Genomic DNA, 18966 nt, shown 5'->3' with positions numbered 1-18966 from the left:
GTTCATTATCTCTTGACGCAATATCAGCTTAGTTCATGCATCTGCATCAGAAGAGTATGGGTTCAAAACCTGCTCCAGAATTTCCACCGAAGGGCTCATGCTTCAGGGGAGTGCTAAGATAGTGCTGCGTTGTTGAAGATACCATCCTTTGAATGAAACTTTAAAGTAAGGTCCATTTTGTCTATTCTAGTGAGTCAAGGTACTATTTAAAGAAGACAGAGAATCCTTGATCGTGCTGGCCAAGATCCCTCTTACAAACAATACCAGCAAAAACTGATTAATTTGTCATTCACCTGGTTATAAAACTTGAGTGTGAAGTGACAAAGTGTTTTATTACTGCAGTTAATCAGTTGTGAAACTATCTCCTACCATATCACTTACACAAGCAAACAGATAGTCTTAAAACATCCAGAAGAGATTTTAATGCCATCAGGGTATTTACAGGAAGGAGCATAAAATGCAAAATTCAAAGCTTTGAATCCTAATGAACTTGCAGTTAATTCATGACACAATGCAACAAAATTCAACTGGAGCAGATGAAGTCTGTGTTTATGGTCTGTTAATGATTTCCATTTATTTAGAGATACAGCACTGAAACAGGCCCTTCGGCCCACCGAGTCTGTGCCAACCAACAACCACCCATTTATACTAATCCTACATTAATCCCATATTCCCTACCACATCCCCACCACCTACCTACACTAGGGGCAATTTACAATCACTAATTTACCTAACAACCTGCAAGTCTTTGGCTGTGAGAGGAAACCAGAGCACCCAGTAGAAACCCGCACGGTCATAGGGAGAACTTGCAAACTCCACACAGGCGGTACCCAGAACTGAACCCGGGTCACTGGAGCTGTGAGGCTGCAGTGCTAACCACTGTGCCACCCAATTGTTTATTGCAGATTATCTTGTTATATATGATCTGCATTATCGGGTTCAAGTCAGTCAGAAGCCAGTATGTGTTTAATAAACAAGGCCTTCAGAGGGTGTTCTGTGTTTAATATAATCTGTTTTAATAAATATATTATTAAAATCTTTATTCTAAAAACTTACAATTAACCATATTTGGCAGATCCTTAATGAAAGATGAACAAGTAAGCATTTATGTCTTTGATGAGATTGATAATACCAGCCAGCAGCTGATGTAAAGTAAAAAAAAGTTACTATAAAAATTGTGTACATCAATATAATACATGTCAGAAAATTTTCTCCCAGATACTTTTTCCATTAAAATGTCTCATTCTTCAAATTTCTTTTCCCAGTGGACGACACGGTCATTGCTGTTCCATATGGAAGTCGGCATGTCCGAATTGTACTCAAAGGCCCAGACCATCTGTGTAAGTAAGCTCTGACTTTCCGATTGAAACCCTTTTAATCTGCTGTTTGTTGCTTTTTTTTTGAGATCATCCTTAATGATGTCATGGAAAATATTTAATAATTAGAAATAATCTTACACCATGCAGCCACTGGTAACCATAGATAACATCTGTTGAAATATATATTTAAATCATCTTTTTATGGTCAAATTTACTTTTTGTGTGTTCATGATGATGATGGGCTTGGGCTGGTTGACATTGAAAATAGATAAATGCTTCTCTGTGCCAGTCTAAATGAATTGAATAGTACAATCATGGTGAAATATTTGCATTTGAGCTCCTGTTCCTTATAAAAAGAGCACATCTCTGGGATGCGTTTTCTTCCAGATAGATTTTTCAAAACTAAAATGTAGCTTTGAGTTGCACTCGTATACGGGTACAGTAGCATAGTGGTAATGTTACTGGACGAGTAATCCAGAAGCCCGGACTAATGCTCTGGAGACATGAGTTCAAATTCCACCACAGCAGCTGGCGGAATTTAAATTCAATTAATTGATAAATCTGAATAAAATGCTAGTCTCATTAATAATAATGATGAAACTACTGGATTGTCATAAAAACCCATCTGGTTCACTAATGCCCATTAGGGAAGGAAATCTGCCACCTGGTCTGGCCTACATGTGACTCAGACATACAGCAATGTGGTTCATTCTTAACTACCCTCTAAAATGGCTTAGCAAGCTATTATACCAAACCACTACAGGAAAGTCAAATAAGAATAAAATCAATGGACCAAACGGCATCAACCTAGGCATCGGAAACAACAAAGGCACACCCAGCCGAGTCGACCCAGCCGAGTCCTCCTCACTAACATCTGGGAACTTGTGCTAAAATTAGGAGAGCTGTTCCACCAACTAGTCAAGCAACAGCCTGATGTAATCATACTCACAGAATCAGACCTTGCAGCCAATGTCCCAGACTCCTCCATCACCATCACTGGCTGTGTCCTGTCCCACCGGCAGGACAGACCCAGCAGAGATGGTGGCACGGTGGTTTGCAGTTGGGAGGAAGTGGCCCTGGAAGTCCTCAACGTGGACTCCTGACCCCATGATGTCTCATGGCATCAGGTCAAATATGGGCAAGGAAACCTCCTGCTGATTACCACCTACCACCCTCCCTCAGCTGATGAATCAGTACTTCTCCATTTTGAACACCATTTGGAATAAGCACTGAGGGTGGCAAGGGCATAGAACTTATATGGGTGGGGAACTTCAATGTCCATCACCAAGAGTGGCTCGGTAGCACCACTACTGACCGAGCCGGCCAAGTCCTGAAGGACATATCTGTCAGACTGGGCCTGTGGCCGATGGTGAGAGATAAACCAAGAGGAAAATGCCTGCTTGACCTCACCCTCACCAATCTGCCTGCAGCAGATGCATCTGTCCATGACAGTATTTGTAGGAGTGACCACTACACAGTCCTTGTGGAGATCAAGTCCCTTCGCACTGAGGACACCTTCCAGTTTGTTGTGTGGCACTACCACCATGCCAAATGGGATAGACTTAGAATAGATCTTTCAGCTCAAAATTGGGCATCCATGAGGCGCTGTGGGCCATCAGTAGCAACAGAATTGTATTCAACCACAATCTGTAACCTTATGGCCCAGCATATCACTCACTCTACCATTACCATCAAACCAGGGGATCAACCCTGGTTCAATGAGGAGCGTAGAAGAGCATGCCAGGAGCAGCACCAGGCATATCTAAAGATTAGGTGCCAAATTGGTGAAGCTACAACACAGGACTACTTGTATGCTAAACAGAGGAAGCAGCATGCGATGGACAGAGCCAAGCGATCCCACAACCAACGGATCAGATCAAAGCTCTGCAGTCAATAAAATGCTAGTCTCATTAATAATACCACAACCAGTCATGAATCATGGTGGACAATTAAACAATTAGCCAGAGGAGGAGGCTCCACGAACATCCCTATCCTTAATGATGTTGGAGACCATCACGTCAGTGCAAAAGACAAGGCTGAAGCATTTGCAAACATCTTCAGCCAGAAGTGCCAAGTGGACGATTTATCTCGGCCTCCTCCAGAGGACCCAGCATCTTAGATGTCAGTCTTCAGCCTATTTGATTCATTCCATGTGATGTCAAGAACTAGCTGAAGCCATTGGACACAACAAAGGCTATGGGCCCCGACAACATCCCAGCTATAGTACTGAAGATTTGTGCTCTAGAACTAGCTGCGCCCCGAGCCAAGCAGTCCCAGTACATCTACAAAACTGGCATCTACTTGACAATTGCTCAGGTATGTCCTTCCCCCAAAAAGGCAGGACAAATCCAATCTGGCCAATTACCATTCTTCAGTTTACTCTCAATCATTAGTAAAGTGATGGAAGGTGTCATCAACAGTGCTATCAAGCAGCACTTTCTCAGCAACAACCTTCGCACTGATGCTCAGCTTGGGCTCCACCAGAACCAGCCAGCTCTAGACCTCCATTACAGCCTTGGTCCAAACATAGACAAAAGAGCTGAATTTGAGAGGTGAGTTGAGAATGAGACCCCTTGACATCAAGGCAGTATTTGACCGAGTATGGCATCAAGGTGACCTTGTAAAGCTGAAGTCAATGGAAATTGGGGGAAAATGCTCCACTGGTTGGAGTCATACCTAGCACAAAGGAAAATGGTTGTGGTTGTTGGAGGTTAATCATCTCAGCCCCAGGACATTGCTGCAAGATTTCCTTGGGGTAATCCCTTAGGCCCAACCATCTTCCGCTGCTTCATTAGTGACCTTCCCTCCATTGTAAGGTCAGAAGCGGGGATTTTCGTTGATGATTGCACAGTGCTCAGTACCATTTGCAACTCCTCAGATACTGAAGCAGTCCATGCCCGTATGCAGCAAGACGTGGATAACATTCATACTTGGCAAGTGGCAAGTAATATTTGCGCCATGCAAGTGCCAGGCAATGACCATCTCCAACAAGAGACAATCTAACCATCTCACTTTGATGTTCAATGGCATTGCCATTGCTAAATCTCGCACCATCAACATCCTCGGGGTTACCATTGACCAAAAACTGAACTGGACCAGGTATATAAATACTGTGGCTACAAGAGCAGGTCAGAGGCTGGGAATTCTGTGACAAGTAATTCATCTTCTGACTCTCCAAAGCCTGTGTACTTTCTACAAGGTACAAGTCACAGGTTTGATGGAATACTCCCCACCTGGATGGGTGCAGCTCCAACAACATTCAAGAAGTTCAACACCATCCAAGACAAAGCATTCTGCTTGATCAACACCCCATCTACCACTCTAAACATTCACTCCCTCCACCACCAACACACAGTAGCAATAGTGTGTACCATGTACAAGATGCACTGCAGCAACTCACCATGGGTCCATCAACCGCACCTTCCAACCCCCCGACCTCTACCACCTAGAAGGACAAGGGCAGCAGATGCATGGAAACGCCACCACCTGCAAGTTCCCCTCCAAGCCACACACCATCCTGATTTGAAACTATATCGCCGTTCCTTCACTGTTGCTGAATCAAAACACTGGAACTTCCTTCCTAACAGCACTGTTGGTGTACCTACACCAGATGGACTGCAGAAGTTCAAGAAGGTGGCTCCCCACCATCTTCATAAGGGCAATTAAGGATGGACAATAGATGCTGGCCTTGCCAGTGACCAGCCATCCCGTGAATAAATAAAAAAGATAGATATTTGATCAAATCCATCAAAATATCTGAATTCTCATTTGTTTATGACTACCTCTTTGAAAGCAATTATGGGTGTGCCAGCAGAACCTTGCATGTCAAAGTTAAATAAACTTGCACATCTGCCCTTCTCTCTGGTGCTTGCACATGGCAGAAACAAATGGATTTTCCTCATATCATCTTCAGTATGTTCAGAGGAAGCACCTGAAATTTGTTTCATCTTTTTTCAAGAGTAGGTTTGGGAATACTTTCCCATGACTGAACTTCTCTGGGTCATTCAACAGCATCTCAGTCTGTCAAAACATTTAGCTGAAAATCTTGATAAAAGTTATGGGAAATGTGTTGAACATTGTTGGGGAATTTAGCAATAAGTTTCTGAAAACAGTGGAAAATATTGCTCAGTTATAGTGGATTCCAGCTCCACCAGTGAGTTTAAAGTTACAAGCTAATTGAAAGTCTCGACCCACAGGTTCATTGTTCAAACTATGAGGAAATATGGAATGGGCAGAGCCTGTTTAAGTTATTGATCCTGCTCCTTCCATATACTATATTCAATTTAGCCCAGAGAGTAAACAGAAAGACATGCATTTATATAGTGCCCTTCATGACCACCAGACCTCCCAAAGAGCTTTACAGCCATTGGCATACTTTTGAAGTGTCATCACCATTGTAATATAGGAAGCACGGCAGCCACTTTGTGTGCAGCAAGATCCCACAAACAGCAGTGTGATAATGACCAGATAACCTGTTTTTGTGATGTTGAGTGAGGGATAAATATTGGCCAAGACACTGGGGATAACTCCCTGCTCTTCTTCAAAATGATGCCATGGGATCTTTCATGTCTACTTGAAGAGGGCAGATGGTGCCTCAGTTTAACGTCTCATCCGAAAAACAGCTCGTCCAACAGTGCAGCACTCCCTCAGTACAGCACTGGAGTATCAGCCTTGATTTTTGTGCTCAAGTTCTAGAGTAGGATTTGAACCTGTAATGTTCAGATTGAAGTAAGGGTGTTACCAACTGAACCAAGCTGAGACAATGGAACGGCACATCATGGAATGATACTCAGCTTACCATATTAATAGAGGACATTCTCTAATGCTGTGAATGACAGGATAGCCATGCCTCCACAGTGCTTTTTGGCTTTCCTTTTACTTTTGGTCTCCAATGAGAATTAAGAGAAACTTTGACCTGGAATTTATCAGCACAATGCAATTGGAAGGGGTGAGATTGCAAAGCTGAGGCAGAAATGTGCAGCCTCACTAACTACAAGTGCAGCAGGAACACTTTGGCCTGGAAATTCACCATGTGAGAAATTTTGATATAATCTCGAAAAGGAATATAAAACTAATACCTTTTTATCTGAAGGACACCAGTACAGGTTTTATCCCTTGCACTTTCAGGAACTGAAACACGTGCAGACAGCCAGAAAAAGAAGGAGCCCTAAGTCCTGTGGCACTATTTGTTTCATCTGCAGTGTTCCCAATCTAAACTGTGTGGTATATGATTCCAGTGTCAGTGACACAAACTGTACTGCAGTAGTAGCCATACAAACTCATCAGGAATAAGAGCAATGTCTCCTAATAATAATGATTTCATTATCCATTTGGTGACTGGGGGACAGATGTGATCTATTTAAGGGTTTTTCAACACAGAAATTGTGTCTAAAATCTGTCCTGAATTACTTCATTATATTTTCAAGATTTGGAAACAAAGACTTTGTTGGGTCAGAAAGGAGAAAACAGCCTGAACACTTCCAGAATCTTCAGCATCGAAAACACCAGCATCGAGTTCCAGAAATTTCCAGAGAAAGAGATACTGAGAGCAAATGGTCCTCTTGGTGCAGATTTCACTGTAAAGGTTAATCATTCTTCTTCTGTTAGTTTCTAGTAACAATTGTATTGGTTACAAATTAAACACATTTCATTCCTACATGTTGTGTCTGATAAAACTATCTGCTAGTTCTTTGTGCTTTAATTTTAAATATTAACAAGAAACACAATGTTGAGTTAACTGAGCATCTAAGCTTTCATTTCGATAACATCCCAGTTCAGTTTTGCAATTTTAGTTGTAAAATCTGTCATCAAATTTCTGAATCCATTAAACTATTCCCTTTATTTTCAAAAGTTTTTTTCAGCAAAAACAAGAAGCTGGAAATTCTGAATCTCTTTGGGATATAAGTGGGCTGTTTCTGGGGTGGGAGAAGGGTCACGGTTTGGGGTATTAGTTAGATCTGCTAAAGTTACACCCTCTGTGCTAAGTTCCAATGCAAGCTGGAGGTGGACAAGTGATAGGATAATGCAGATCAGGTTTTATCCTTGAGAAATTCCATTAATTAAGCCAGCATCACACCTGGCTGAGTAAAGCCTCGGAAGAGAAGTAAGCTACTTGCAAGACTTGCCAAACTTTGAAGTGATTGAATTCAGTGGCTTTGACATTTCATAACTTTTGCTTGAATTATCAGCTTTTACTGAAGTGATTCGATTTTTTTTTCAGCCTCTGCTAATATTGAAGGATTCTGCAAGCTGTCTCTCAGCATTTTCGGCGGGGAAATATTTTTCCTCCTACCTTACTGTCAGAGACCATACCATATTAAGATGTTTTGCAAAACCCATGTACTTGGATATGCATTTCAAGAGCTGTAACCCACAGGGCTATGGACCATCAGTTGGAAAGTCCAGTTAGACTGGATAGCTCTTTTTCAGCCGGCAGAGACATGATGGTCCGAATGGCTCGCTTCTGTGCTGTAAATATTCTGTGTTTCCATGTGCTCTTTCGACATTAATGGCTACCACAGTTTGATGTATAAACCCACCAGGGTAATGTGTTATGAATCATAGAAACATACAGCACAGAAGGAGGCCATTTGGCCAAACGAATCTTCGGTTTCCATCTAACGAAATATCTCCAGAGACAGCAGCCAAGCAGGGTGTAATCCCATGCCTCCCCGCCCCCACCTGCCCCACCTCTGTCCCACGAGTATATCACCTGTCCACAAGGTAGATAGCCTCATCGGGCCAGGACTCACTCATCCTCCCAACTGAAAATACATTTTATTCTAATGTAGGCCTTTGAAAATATTTTGGAAATATACAACTACCAGTGGCGGGAAGTGGCTGCAGATTATTGGGCATTGTATTTTTGCCGATATTGTAATCTGAGACACATGGGGACAGAATTTCCTGTTCCTGTGCCTGAGTATATTGGATCACCCAGACATTAAAGAGAGTTGTGTTGGGAAGTTGGCATGTCTGTAAGGAATGCCTCCCAATTCCCATCTATTCAAATTAATGCAGTTACTGTTCCAAGAAGGAAGATGCAATAGGATTTTACTTTCTTCCTTGTTACAAAGCTTCTTGTCTTATTTCCATTACAAGTGTGTGTTGGAGAGAGGGGAGGAGGTGCACTTAAAAAAATCGAAGTAACTGATGTTGGATCCGAGCAAAGATGGAATTAGCAGCAGTGACACACATGCAGAACAATGAGATATCAGCAACCACATCAGGCCAGCCACAATATTTGCTATAACCGTGTGGAGGAGTTGTTTATTCAGGAAGATGAGGGCCACCTATTTTCAAATTCTAGAAATGCATTCCTGAGAGATATTTTAAGAAGGCACCTCTTATAATGATATTCTTTCAAACCCTTTAGAAAAGGAATATATTTCAGTTATGCTCAAGGAAGGTAAATGAATTATCGGATTTCCATAAATCTCCTGGCTTTTCTGATCTAGTCTAGCATTCTGGAGATGTTACCACTCATAGATTAATAGTTGGCATAACTGGAGCATAATTGTAGAGGCCAGATAATATCATGGTTTCGAAAGCCATCTGAACCACAAGATTGTGTTGCAACCTGACAATGCACTCTTCAAGCCAGCTTTTGTATGTGATAAAATGTACAACCTCTGCTTTTCCATGTCTGATATGTTCTTTGTCAGTTTCCTCCTAAATATACCATTAAGCTATATTGTTCAGCTATTGTCCCTCCATGCTATACTGTTCAGTCACAGTATGTTAATACAAAATGAGAAGATAAGCAGTGAGATAGAGAATTATACTTGTTAAGGGATATTGAGGTCTCACACTGTTTGTTATTTAGTGTTGTAATTATACCTGGTAACTGAGGAGCTGACATGAATTACTTTTGCAAGGTATCAGCAGAGTAATTGCTTTTTTCTGATTACCTTTTCCAGATACAATACATGGGAAGAGCAGACAGTATAGTCCAGTTTTTCTTTTACCAGCCCATCATACATCAATGGAGGGAAACAGATTTCTTCCCTTGTTCTGTTACTTGTGGGGGAGGTAATATTCGTTAAATCATTTCATTTACTGATACAGCTTCGTCTTAATTAATCTAAAGAGCTTGTTATAGAGGACAAGTTACTGTTGATTGTGTTGTGTGAGTATTTATCATGTTGGAACCAATTTTGCTGTTCACTGCTTTAACTGAGTCATTAGGCAACATTGAGTACGAGCAATTTCTTTGAATTTCAAATACCAAATCTGTGAAGGCTTTATTAATAGCAGAAACACTTTCATAAGCTGCCTCAATGCCAAAAGGCCACCCATTACTACACTGATAATCTCCCAAGTTGTGAATTCTCCGTTTCCACAAGATCAGCTGAAGGATGAGAAGCGCTGGCATGTCTTCAGCTCACAATACTTACTGACAATTGGATTAAATTAAGAAAGCAGCACATTCTTGTTTTGACCACCCGGCATCGACCTAGACATTGGATTGAGATCTGACAAAGGCACACGCAGCCCAGTCGACCCTGCAAAGTCCTCCTCACGAACATCTGTGGATTGGGGCCAAATTTGGCAGAGTCGCAGACCTGTTGAACAACAGCTGGACATAGTCATACTCACAGAATCTTTTCTTTCAGCCAATGTCCTACACAACTCATGCCTGGGTATGTCCTGTTCTACTAGCAAGACAGACCCAGCCAGGGGCGGCACAGTGGCGCAGTGGTTAGCACCGCAGCCTCACAGCTCCAGGGACCCGGGTTCGATTCCGGGTACTGCCTGTGTGGAGTTTGCAAGTTCTCCCTATGTCTGCGTGGGTTTTCTCCGGGTGCTCCGGTTTCCTCCCACAAGCCAAAAGACTTGCAGGTTGATAGGTAAATTGGCCATTATAAATTGTCACTAGTGTAGGTAGGTGGTAGGGAAATATAGGGACAGGTGGGGATGTTTGGTTAGAATATGGGATTAGTGTAGGATTAGTATAAATGGGTGGTTGATGTTCGGCACAGACTCGGTGGGCCGAAGGGCCTGTTTCAGTGCTGTATCTCTAATCTAATCTAAAGTAGTATACAGTGGGAGGCCTCAACATCAACTCTGGACCCCATGGAGGCTCATGGCATCAGGTCAAACATGGGCACCTACCATCCTTCCTCAACTGATGAATCAGTCCTTCTCCCTGCTGAACACCACTTAGAAGAAGCACTGACGGTAGCAAGGGTACAGAATGTACTCTAGATGGGGGACATCAAAGTCCATCCATAGAGCCATAAAAATATTACGGCACAGAAGGAGGCCATTCAGCCCATCATGTCTGCGCCAGCCGAGAAAACTAGCCGCCCAATCTAATCCCACCTTCCAGCACCTGGTCTGTAGCCTTGCAGGTTACAGCACTTCAGGTGCATGTTCGGGTACCTTTTAACTGAGTTGAGAGTTTCTGCCTCCACCACCAGTCCTGGCAGTGAATTCCAGACACCCACCACCCTCTGGGTGAAAAGGTTTTTCCTCATGTCCCCTCTAATCCTTCTACCAATCACCTTAAATCCATGCCCCCGATAATTGACCTCTCCGCTAGGGGAAACAGGTCCTCCCTGTCTACTCTATCTAGGCCCCTCATAATTTTGTACACCTCAAATAAGTCACCCCTCAGCCTCCTCTGTTCTAAGGAAAACAAAACTAGCCAATCCAATCTTTCCTCATAGCTGCAACTTTCAAGATCTGGCAACATTCTTGTAAATCTCCTCTGCACTCTTTCCAGAGCAATTATGTCCTTTCTGTAATGTGGTGACCAGAATGTACGCGATACTCCTGTTGTGGTCTAACCAGCGTTTTATACAGTTCCAGCATTACATCCCTGCTTTTGTATTCTATACCTCGGCCAACAAAGGAAAGCATTCCACATGCCTTCATGATTCTATCTACCTGTCCTGTCACCTTCAGGGACCTGCGGACATGCACTCCAAGGTCTCTCACTTCTTCTACCCTTCTCAATATCCTCCCGTTTATTGTGCATTCCCTCGCTTTATTTGTCCTCCCCAAATGCATTACTTCATGCTTCTCCGGATTGAATTCCATTTGCCATTTTTCCATCCACTCAACCAAACCACTGATATCTTTCTGGAGTCTTCGGCTATCCTCTTCACTGTCAACTGCACGGCCAATGTTTGTGTCATCAATAAATTTCCCAATCATGCCTCCCACATTTACATCCAAATAATTAATATATACCACAAATAGCAGTGGAACGCCACTGGAAACCACTTTCCATTCGCAAAAACATCTGTCGACTACTACCCTTTGTTTTCTGCCACTGAGCCAATTTTGGATCCATCCTGCCACATTCCCCTGTATCCGATGGGCTTTCATTTTTCTGACTAGTCTGCCATGTGAGATGTCAAATGAGGCCTTGTCAAATACCTTACTAAAATCCATGTAGACCACATCCACTGCACTACGCTCATCAATCCTCCTTATTACTTCCTGAAAAAACTCTATCAAGTTAGTAAGACATGACCTTCCCTTAACAAATCCATGCTGGCTTTCCCTAATTAATCCATGCCTTTCTAAGTGGCAGTTTATCCTGTCTCTCAGAATTGATTCTAATAATTTACCCACCACCGAGGTCAGACTGACCGGCCTATAATTATTTGGCTTATCCCTCGCACCCTTTTTAAAACAATGATATAACATTCGCAGACCTCCAATCCTCTAGCACCTCACCTGTATCCAGTGAGGATTTGAAGATGATCCTCAGCACATCTACCATTTCCTCGTGGCTTCCTTTAATAACCTGGGATGCAATCCACCTTTAAGGATGTCAGATCCTCCAGTACTTACTCTCTTCTAAAGTATTACTATAATGTCTGCTTCATCCCTCTCCTGTGTGAAGACAAAGGCAAAACACTCATTAAGAGCCCTGCCCACATCTACTGCATCCACGCATAAGTTACCTTGTACATCTCTGATAGGCCCTACCCTTTCCTTAGTTATCCTCTTCCTCTTAATGTACTGATAAAACATCTTTGGGTTTTCCTTGATTTTATCTCCTAATAATTTTTCATGTCCACTACTTGCTTTTCTAATTTCCTTTTCTACTTCACCTCTGCACTTTCTATACTCCTCTAGGCTTTCTAAAGTATTACGTTTTTTGTGATTGTAATAAGCTTTCTTTTTCTGCTTTAACTTACCCTGTGTGCTTCTAGATAACCAGGGGGCTTTAGATTTGGCCGTACCACACTTTATCTTTGTGGGGACATGCCCACACTGTGCTTGTAGAATCTCGCTTTTGAATGCCTCTCACTGGTTTTCCACTGATTTTCCTTCAAGTAGCTGTATCCAGTCCACTTTTGCCAGATCACCTCTCAGTTTCATAAAATTTGCCTTCCCCCAATTTAGAACTTTTACTCCTGTCTTATCTTTGCCCTTTTCCATGATAATGCTAAAACTAACTGTATTATGGTCACTATCTCCAAAATGGACACCTACTGCTACTTCATCCACTTGCCCAGATTCATTACCGAAGACTAAATCTAGAATTGCGCCCCCTCTCATTGGGCTTGTTACATGCTGGCTAAAAAAGTTCTCTTGAATGCAGTTCAGAATTTTGTGCCCTCTGTGCCTTCACAGTGTTTGTTTCCCAGTTGATATTAGGGTAGTTGAAATCCCTTATAGTTTTTGCACTCAGATATTTGCCAACATATTTGTTCTTCTATCTCCCCCTCACTATTTGGGGGTCCTCTAGTACACTCTTAGTAGTGTGGCTGCCCGTTTTTTATTTCTGAGCTCAATCCATATGGCCTCATTTGATGAATCATTTAGCATATCATCCTTCCTCACAGCTGTTATTGATTCCTTAACTAATAATGCTACATCCCTTCCTTTTTTATCCCCCTCTCTATCCTGCCTGAAAACACTATATCCAGGGATGTTGAGCTGCCATTTTTGCCCCTCCTTAAGCCAAGTTTCTGTTATAGCAATGATATAGTGTTGCCATGTGTCTATCTGTGCCCTCAGCTCATCAGTTTTATTTACTATGCTCCTTGCATTTAAATAAATACCTTTTAACACTGCCAAATTCCTGTGCTGCACACTTTTTAACCTTTGCTTCTTCTGTCTTTCAGAGTTACTAATTTTCTGCCTCCCGCTCTCTTCCCTGTAATTGTCCTATCTGAAACTGCCTGCAGGTTCCCATCCTCCTGTCAAGCTGGTTTAAACCATCCCCAACAGCACAAGCAAACCTTCCTGCAAGGATGTTTGTCCCAGTCCTGTTCAGGTGTAGACTGTCCAGCTTGTACAGGTCCCCCCTTCCCCAGAACCGGTCCCAATGCCCCAGTAATCTGAAGTCTTCCCTCCTGCACCATCTCTCCAGCCATGCATTTATCTGGCGTATTCTCCTATTTCTATACTCACAAGCATGTGGCCTTGGGATTAATTCAGAGATTATCACCTTTGAGGTCCTGCTGGCTAATCTTGTTCCTATCTCCCTAAACTCAGCCTGCAGGACTTCATCTCTTTTTCTTCCTATATTGTTGGTACCAATGTGGACCACGACCTCCGGCTGTGCACGCTTGCCCTCCAGAATGCTCTGTAGTCGCTTGGTGATATCCATGCCCCTTGCACCAGGGAGGCAACATACCATTCTGGAATCACGTCTGCGACCACAGCAAAACCTGTCTGTTCCCCTAACTATGGAATCCCCTACCACGATTGCTCTCTTGTCTTTTCTCCTACCTCCCTGCACAGCTGAGCCACCCATGATGCTCTGGTCATGACTCTCGCTGTACTCTCCAGAGGAACCCTCGCTCTCATCGGTACTCAGAACTAAATACCGGTTAGAAAGTGAGATGCCCTCCAGGGACTCCTGCACTACCTGCCTTGACCTTGTTGTCTGTCTGGCAGCCACCCAGTCCCTCTCTGCCGATGCTCTCTTAAGCTCCGGGATGACTACCTCCTGAAACGTGCTAACCATGTAGTTCTCTGCCTCGCGGATGCGCCATGGTGACTCCAGCCTCCGCTCGAGTTCCGAAACCCGGAGCTCAAGCTTCTTCAGCCAGTGACACTTCCTGCAGATGTGTTTGTCAAGGTCCACGACTTCCCACATACCACAGGAGGCACATTCCACTTGGCCGAGCTGCCCTGCCATTACTTAGGTTTACAGACTAATTATTGCTAATGTAATAAGTAGAATGACTTACCAGTTACTTGCCAATCAGCTTCTTCCCCTGTACCATGGAGGTTGACAATGCAAAAAAGACTGCAAAGAGCACCTCCTTCCCCTAGTCAGTGAAATCCCTCACACACTAACTCACAGCCTTATACTCTATCCAAACAGCACTATTCTAAATAATCATTAATAAATTACACTAACTAAAACCTTAGTACTAACCTTACCTTACAAGGTAGTTATTTGAGGGTTTAAAAAAAAACTTCTTTCCTCTCACTTTTTAAGCTATTTACAGACAATAACAGCTGCTTACTAACCAGTCAGCTTATGGATTTCCCGTGATGTCACTGATAGTTTTTTCTACTTTTCAACCCAGCGCGCGGTGACACAGCCAGGTCTGCCGGCACATCCTTCCTCCCAGGTCCGCCGGCACGGCCTTCCTCCCAGGTCCGCCAACTCTTCCATCACCAAGAGTTGCTTAGAAGCACCATTACTGACCAAGCGGACTGAATCCTGAAGGACATATCTGCCAGATTGGGCCTGCGGCAGGTGGTGAGAAAATTAACAAGAGGGAAAAACCTACTTGACCTTGTCCTCACAGATCTACCTGTCGTGGATGCATCTGTCTATGACAGTATTGGTAGGAATGACCACTGCACAGTCCTTGTAAAGATGAAGTTCTGTCTTCACACAGAATACAATTTTCTTAGTGCCACACAACACAACCACTGTGCTAATTAGGGTAGGTTCAAAACAGATCCAGCAGCTCAATGTGGGCATCCATGAGGCACTGTGGGCCATCCGCAGCAGAATTGTATTCAACCACAATTGTAACCTCATGGCCCAGCATATCCCTCATTCTACCATTACCAGCAAGTCAGATTAAACCTTGCTTCAATGAAGAATGTAGGAGAGCATGCCAGGAGCAGCATCAGGCATACCTCAAAATGAGGTGCCAACCTGGTGAAGCTACAACACAGGACTACAATCATGCTGAACAGGGGAAGCAACATGTGAAATAACAAAGCAATCCCACAACCAATGGATCACATCAAACCTCTGCAGTCCTGCCACGTCCAGTTATGAAAGGTGATGGACAAATAAACAAGTAACAGGAGGAGGAGACTCCACAACCATCCCCATTCCTCAATGATGGGGGAGCCCAGCACTAGAGGGCACGAGACCAGATTGTAACATTTACAACCATTTTTAGCCAGACGTGCTGAGTGGATGATCCTCCTTAGCCTCCTCCTGAGGTCCCCAGAATCACAGTTGCCAGTCTTCGGACAATTCAATTCACTCCACGTGATATCAAGAAACAGCTGAAGGCACTGGATACAACAAAGACTATGGGCCCTGACAAAATCCCATCTGTAGTGCTGAAGACTTGTGCTCCAGAACTAGCCATGCCCTTAGCCAAGCTGTTCCAGTACTGCTAGAACACTGACATCTACCTGACAAGGTGAAAAACTGCCCAGGTCCTGTCCACAAAAAGCAGGACAACTCCAATCTAGCCAATTACTGCCCCATCAGTCTACTCTCAATCATCGGTAAAGTGATGGAAGGTGTCGTCAACAGTACTATCAAGTGGCACTTGCTTAGCAATAACCTGCTCAGTGACGCTCAGTTTGGGTTCCACTCCAACCACTCAGCTCCAGGCCTCATTGCAGTCTTGGTCCAAACATGGACAAAAGAGCTGAACTCCAAAGGTGAAGTGAGAGTGACTGTTCTTGCTGTATCTACCAAGTGTGGCTTCAAGGAGCCCTTGTAAAATTGAAGTCAATAGGAATCGGAGAAAACTCTCCACTGGTTGGAGTCATACCGAGCAAAAAGGAAGAATGTTATGGTTGTTGGAGGCCAATCATCTTAGCTGCAGGACATCACTACAGGAGTTCCTCAGGATAGTGTCCTAGGCCAATCCATCTTCACCGCTTCATCAATGACCTTCCCTCCATCATAAGGTCAAAAGTGGGGATGCTCATCGATTGTACAGTGATCAGTTCCATTTGTAACTTCTCAGATAATGAAGCAGTTCCTGCCTGTATGCAGCAAGTGGACAACATTCGTGTTTAGGCTGATAAAAGTGGCAAGTAATATTGGTGCCACACAAATGCCAGGCAATGACTATCACCCAACAAGACATTGAACGTCATTACTATCATTGAATCTCCCATCGTTGATATTCTGGGGGTTACCGTTGGCCAGAGACTGAACTGGACCATACAAATACTGTGGCTATGAGAGCAGGTCAGAGATTGGGAATTCTGCAGCGAGTAACTCACCTCCTGACTCCCTGAAGCCTGTGCACCATCTACATGGCACAAGTCAGGAGTGTGATGGAATACTGTCCACTTGCCTGGATGAGTACAGCTCCAAGAACACTCAGGAAGCTCGACCCCATCCAGGACAAAGCAGCCAGCTTGATCAACATCTCATCCACTAGCCTAAGCATCCATGATGTACTGTGGCTGCAGCATGCTGTATCTTCAGGATACACTGTTGCATTTGGCCAAGGTTTGTTCAGCAGCTCCTCTTAAACCCATGACCTCCACTATCTAAAGGATATCTTAACTTGGAAATATATTGTCATTCCTTCATTGCCACTGGGTCAAAATCCTGGAACACACAACCAAACAGCAATGTGGGAGTATCTCCGCCACGCAGACTGCAGCAATGGAGGGTGGTTCACCACCACCTTCTCAGGCAACAAGTGATGGTGTGAGGAAAACCACACCTGCCAAGAATGAGGCATATTAATTTTGTAATATGGAACATTTATTTTAAACTCTGACTGGACTGAAAACATGGAGGCACCTTCATTCTAAAAGGACAGTGACTGGAAACATTTGCATTCTAAGAGACAGTTGCCTGGAGAAGACAATGGAACTGCTCCCTGATTCAATTAACCAAATTGATTTTGATCAAAAGATATTGAGTGTGCGGAAAGCTTGCATTCCAGACCCCCTACTGAGCACGTCTGCTGAGATTGAAAGAATCCACAAACAATCCAGGTGGGGAGCTAGCCGCATGACTGGCCTGCTGGCCCAGCTTTGGTTTGAATTGTGTTCGCAGAACAGTTTGGATCTGACTGCAACTAAACTTGAAGGAAGACGGCATCTCCCTGTCTAGCTGTCTCTCTCTCTGATGAAAAGAAACTGCAACTAGATTTCAAGAAGACAGAAAACCATTGAAACTGGGCCCCAACGAGACGGCAAGATTTAACTGCAATCAAAGACTTTACATCGAACGCAAAAGGCAGTAACTGAACTCCAACTATTGCTTCAAACCTTTTCCCTTGATTCTTTCTCCATTTCTGTCTGTGTGTGTGTGTTTATCACCTATGCATTCTAGCGTGGTCGTGTTGCATATTTTTAGTAGTTTTCACCGAATTAGAGTTTTAAGGTTAATAAACTTATACCTTCCTTGTTTAAATCTAAGAAAAACTGTCTGGTTGATTTCTTTGCCATTACAACTGGAGTGCAGTGAACAAGGATTCACTGAGGGGAAGCTAAAAACACGGTGTTTTAAAATTAAACCTTGTTATGGCCAAATCAGGAAAAGGCTTAGAGGGAACCCCCAGGCCCCTTTCTCACCTGGTCATAACAGAAATTTGGGGGCTCGTCCAGGATTCGAACTGCAGACAAATGAGAAATTGGAAGTAGGAAGTCAAATTGATCCCAATCAAAAAGAGAAAATATTTCTATACAGGTTTTCTTGTGGTTGTGTGTCCTAGAATACTCACATGTCTGCGACTGAAGCCAGTAGCTCCCCAAGCCAGGGTGAAGTAACTTGGGATAAGTTAAAAGCACCGTCTATGGAGGAGTTGAAGAAAATGGCTGAGCAGTGTGGGATCACTGTATGTGGCAAGACTAGAAAGTCTGAACTCCTAAGTCTAGTGGCCAACCATTTTTGCCTTGAATCTGAAGAAGCAGAAACAGGGTTAGAAATAGACTCCAACAGGATATTGATAGCAAAGATACGATTGGAACAGAGGAAACTTGAATTTGAAGAAAGAGAGAGAGGAGAGAGAAAAGGAAAGAACCTTCCAGAAGGAACGTGAGGAAAGAGAAAGAGAGGAGAGAGAGAAAGAAAGAACCTTCCAGAAGGAACATGAGGATAGAGAAAGAGACAGAAGAAAGAAAGAGATAGAGAGGGGAGAGAAAGAGAAAGAACCTTCCAGAAGGAATGCGAGGAGAGAGAGCTGAGGCAGCTTGAGTTAACTAGGGGGCGACAGAGTAGCCCCAGTGAAAGCATGACCAATATGGAGGATCATAATTCAGGGCTGGGTACTGAATTGTTAAAACTCTCTCAACTAATCCCAAAATTCATGAGGGAGACCTGAAAACATTTTTTGTATCTTTCGAAAAACTAGCAAGGGAGTTAAAGTGGCCAGCTGAGACTTGGACTCTACTGTTACAAAGCAAGTTAACAGGAAAAGCCCATGAGGTTTATTCCCTGTTGCCAGATGAGAGTTCATCAAATTTTGACAAAAAATGCTGTCCTCGGGGCATATGA

General features: G+C 43.4%; 1 protein-coding gene across 1 annotated transcript in view; it reads left to right on the top strand.

Moving 5' to 3' along the window:
- Positions 1–18966, top strand: part of LOC137368744 (ADAMTS-like protein 1) — an 852599-nt gene that overhangs the window by 597536 nt on the left and 236097 nt on the right. The window contains exons 7-9 of the mRNA XM_068028933.1: positions 1266–1340; positions 6746–6903; positions 9239–9350. Coding sequence (XP_067885034.1) covers positions 1266–1340; positions 6746–6903; positions 9239–9350 — 345 coding nt within the window. The remainder of the gene's footprint in view (positions 1–1265; positions 1341–6745; positions 6904–9238; positions 9351–18966) is intronic.

This window comes from Heterodontus francisci, chromosome 4, assembly GCF_036365525.1.
Source record: "Heterodontus francisci isolate sHetFra1 chromosome 4, sHetFra1.hap1, whole genome shotgun sequence".
Lineage (NCBI taxonomy): Eukaryota > Metazoa > Chordata > Chondrichthyes > Heterodontiformes > Heterodontidae > Heterodontus > Heterodontus francisci.
The sequence above is the reverse complement of the archived record's forward strand: the minus strand, read 5'-3'. Positions and strand labels throughout refer to the sequence as shown.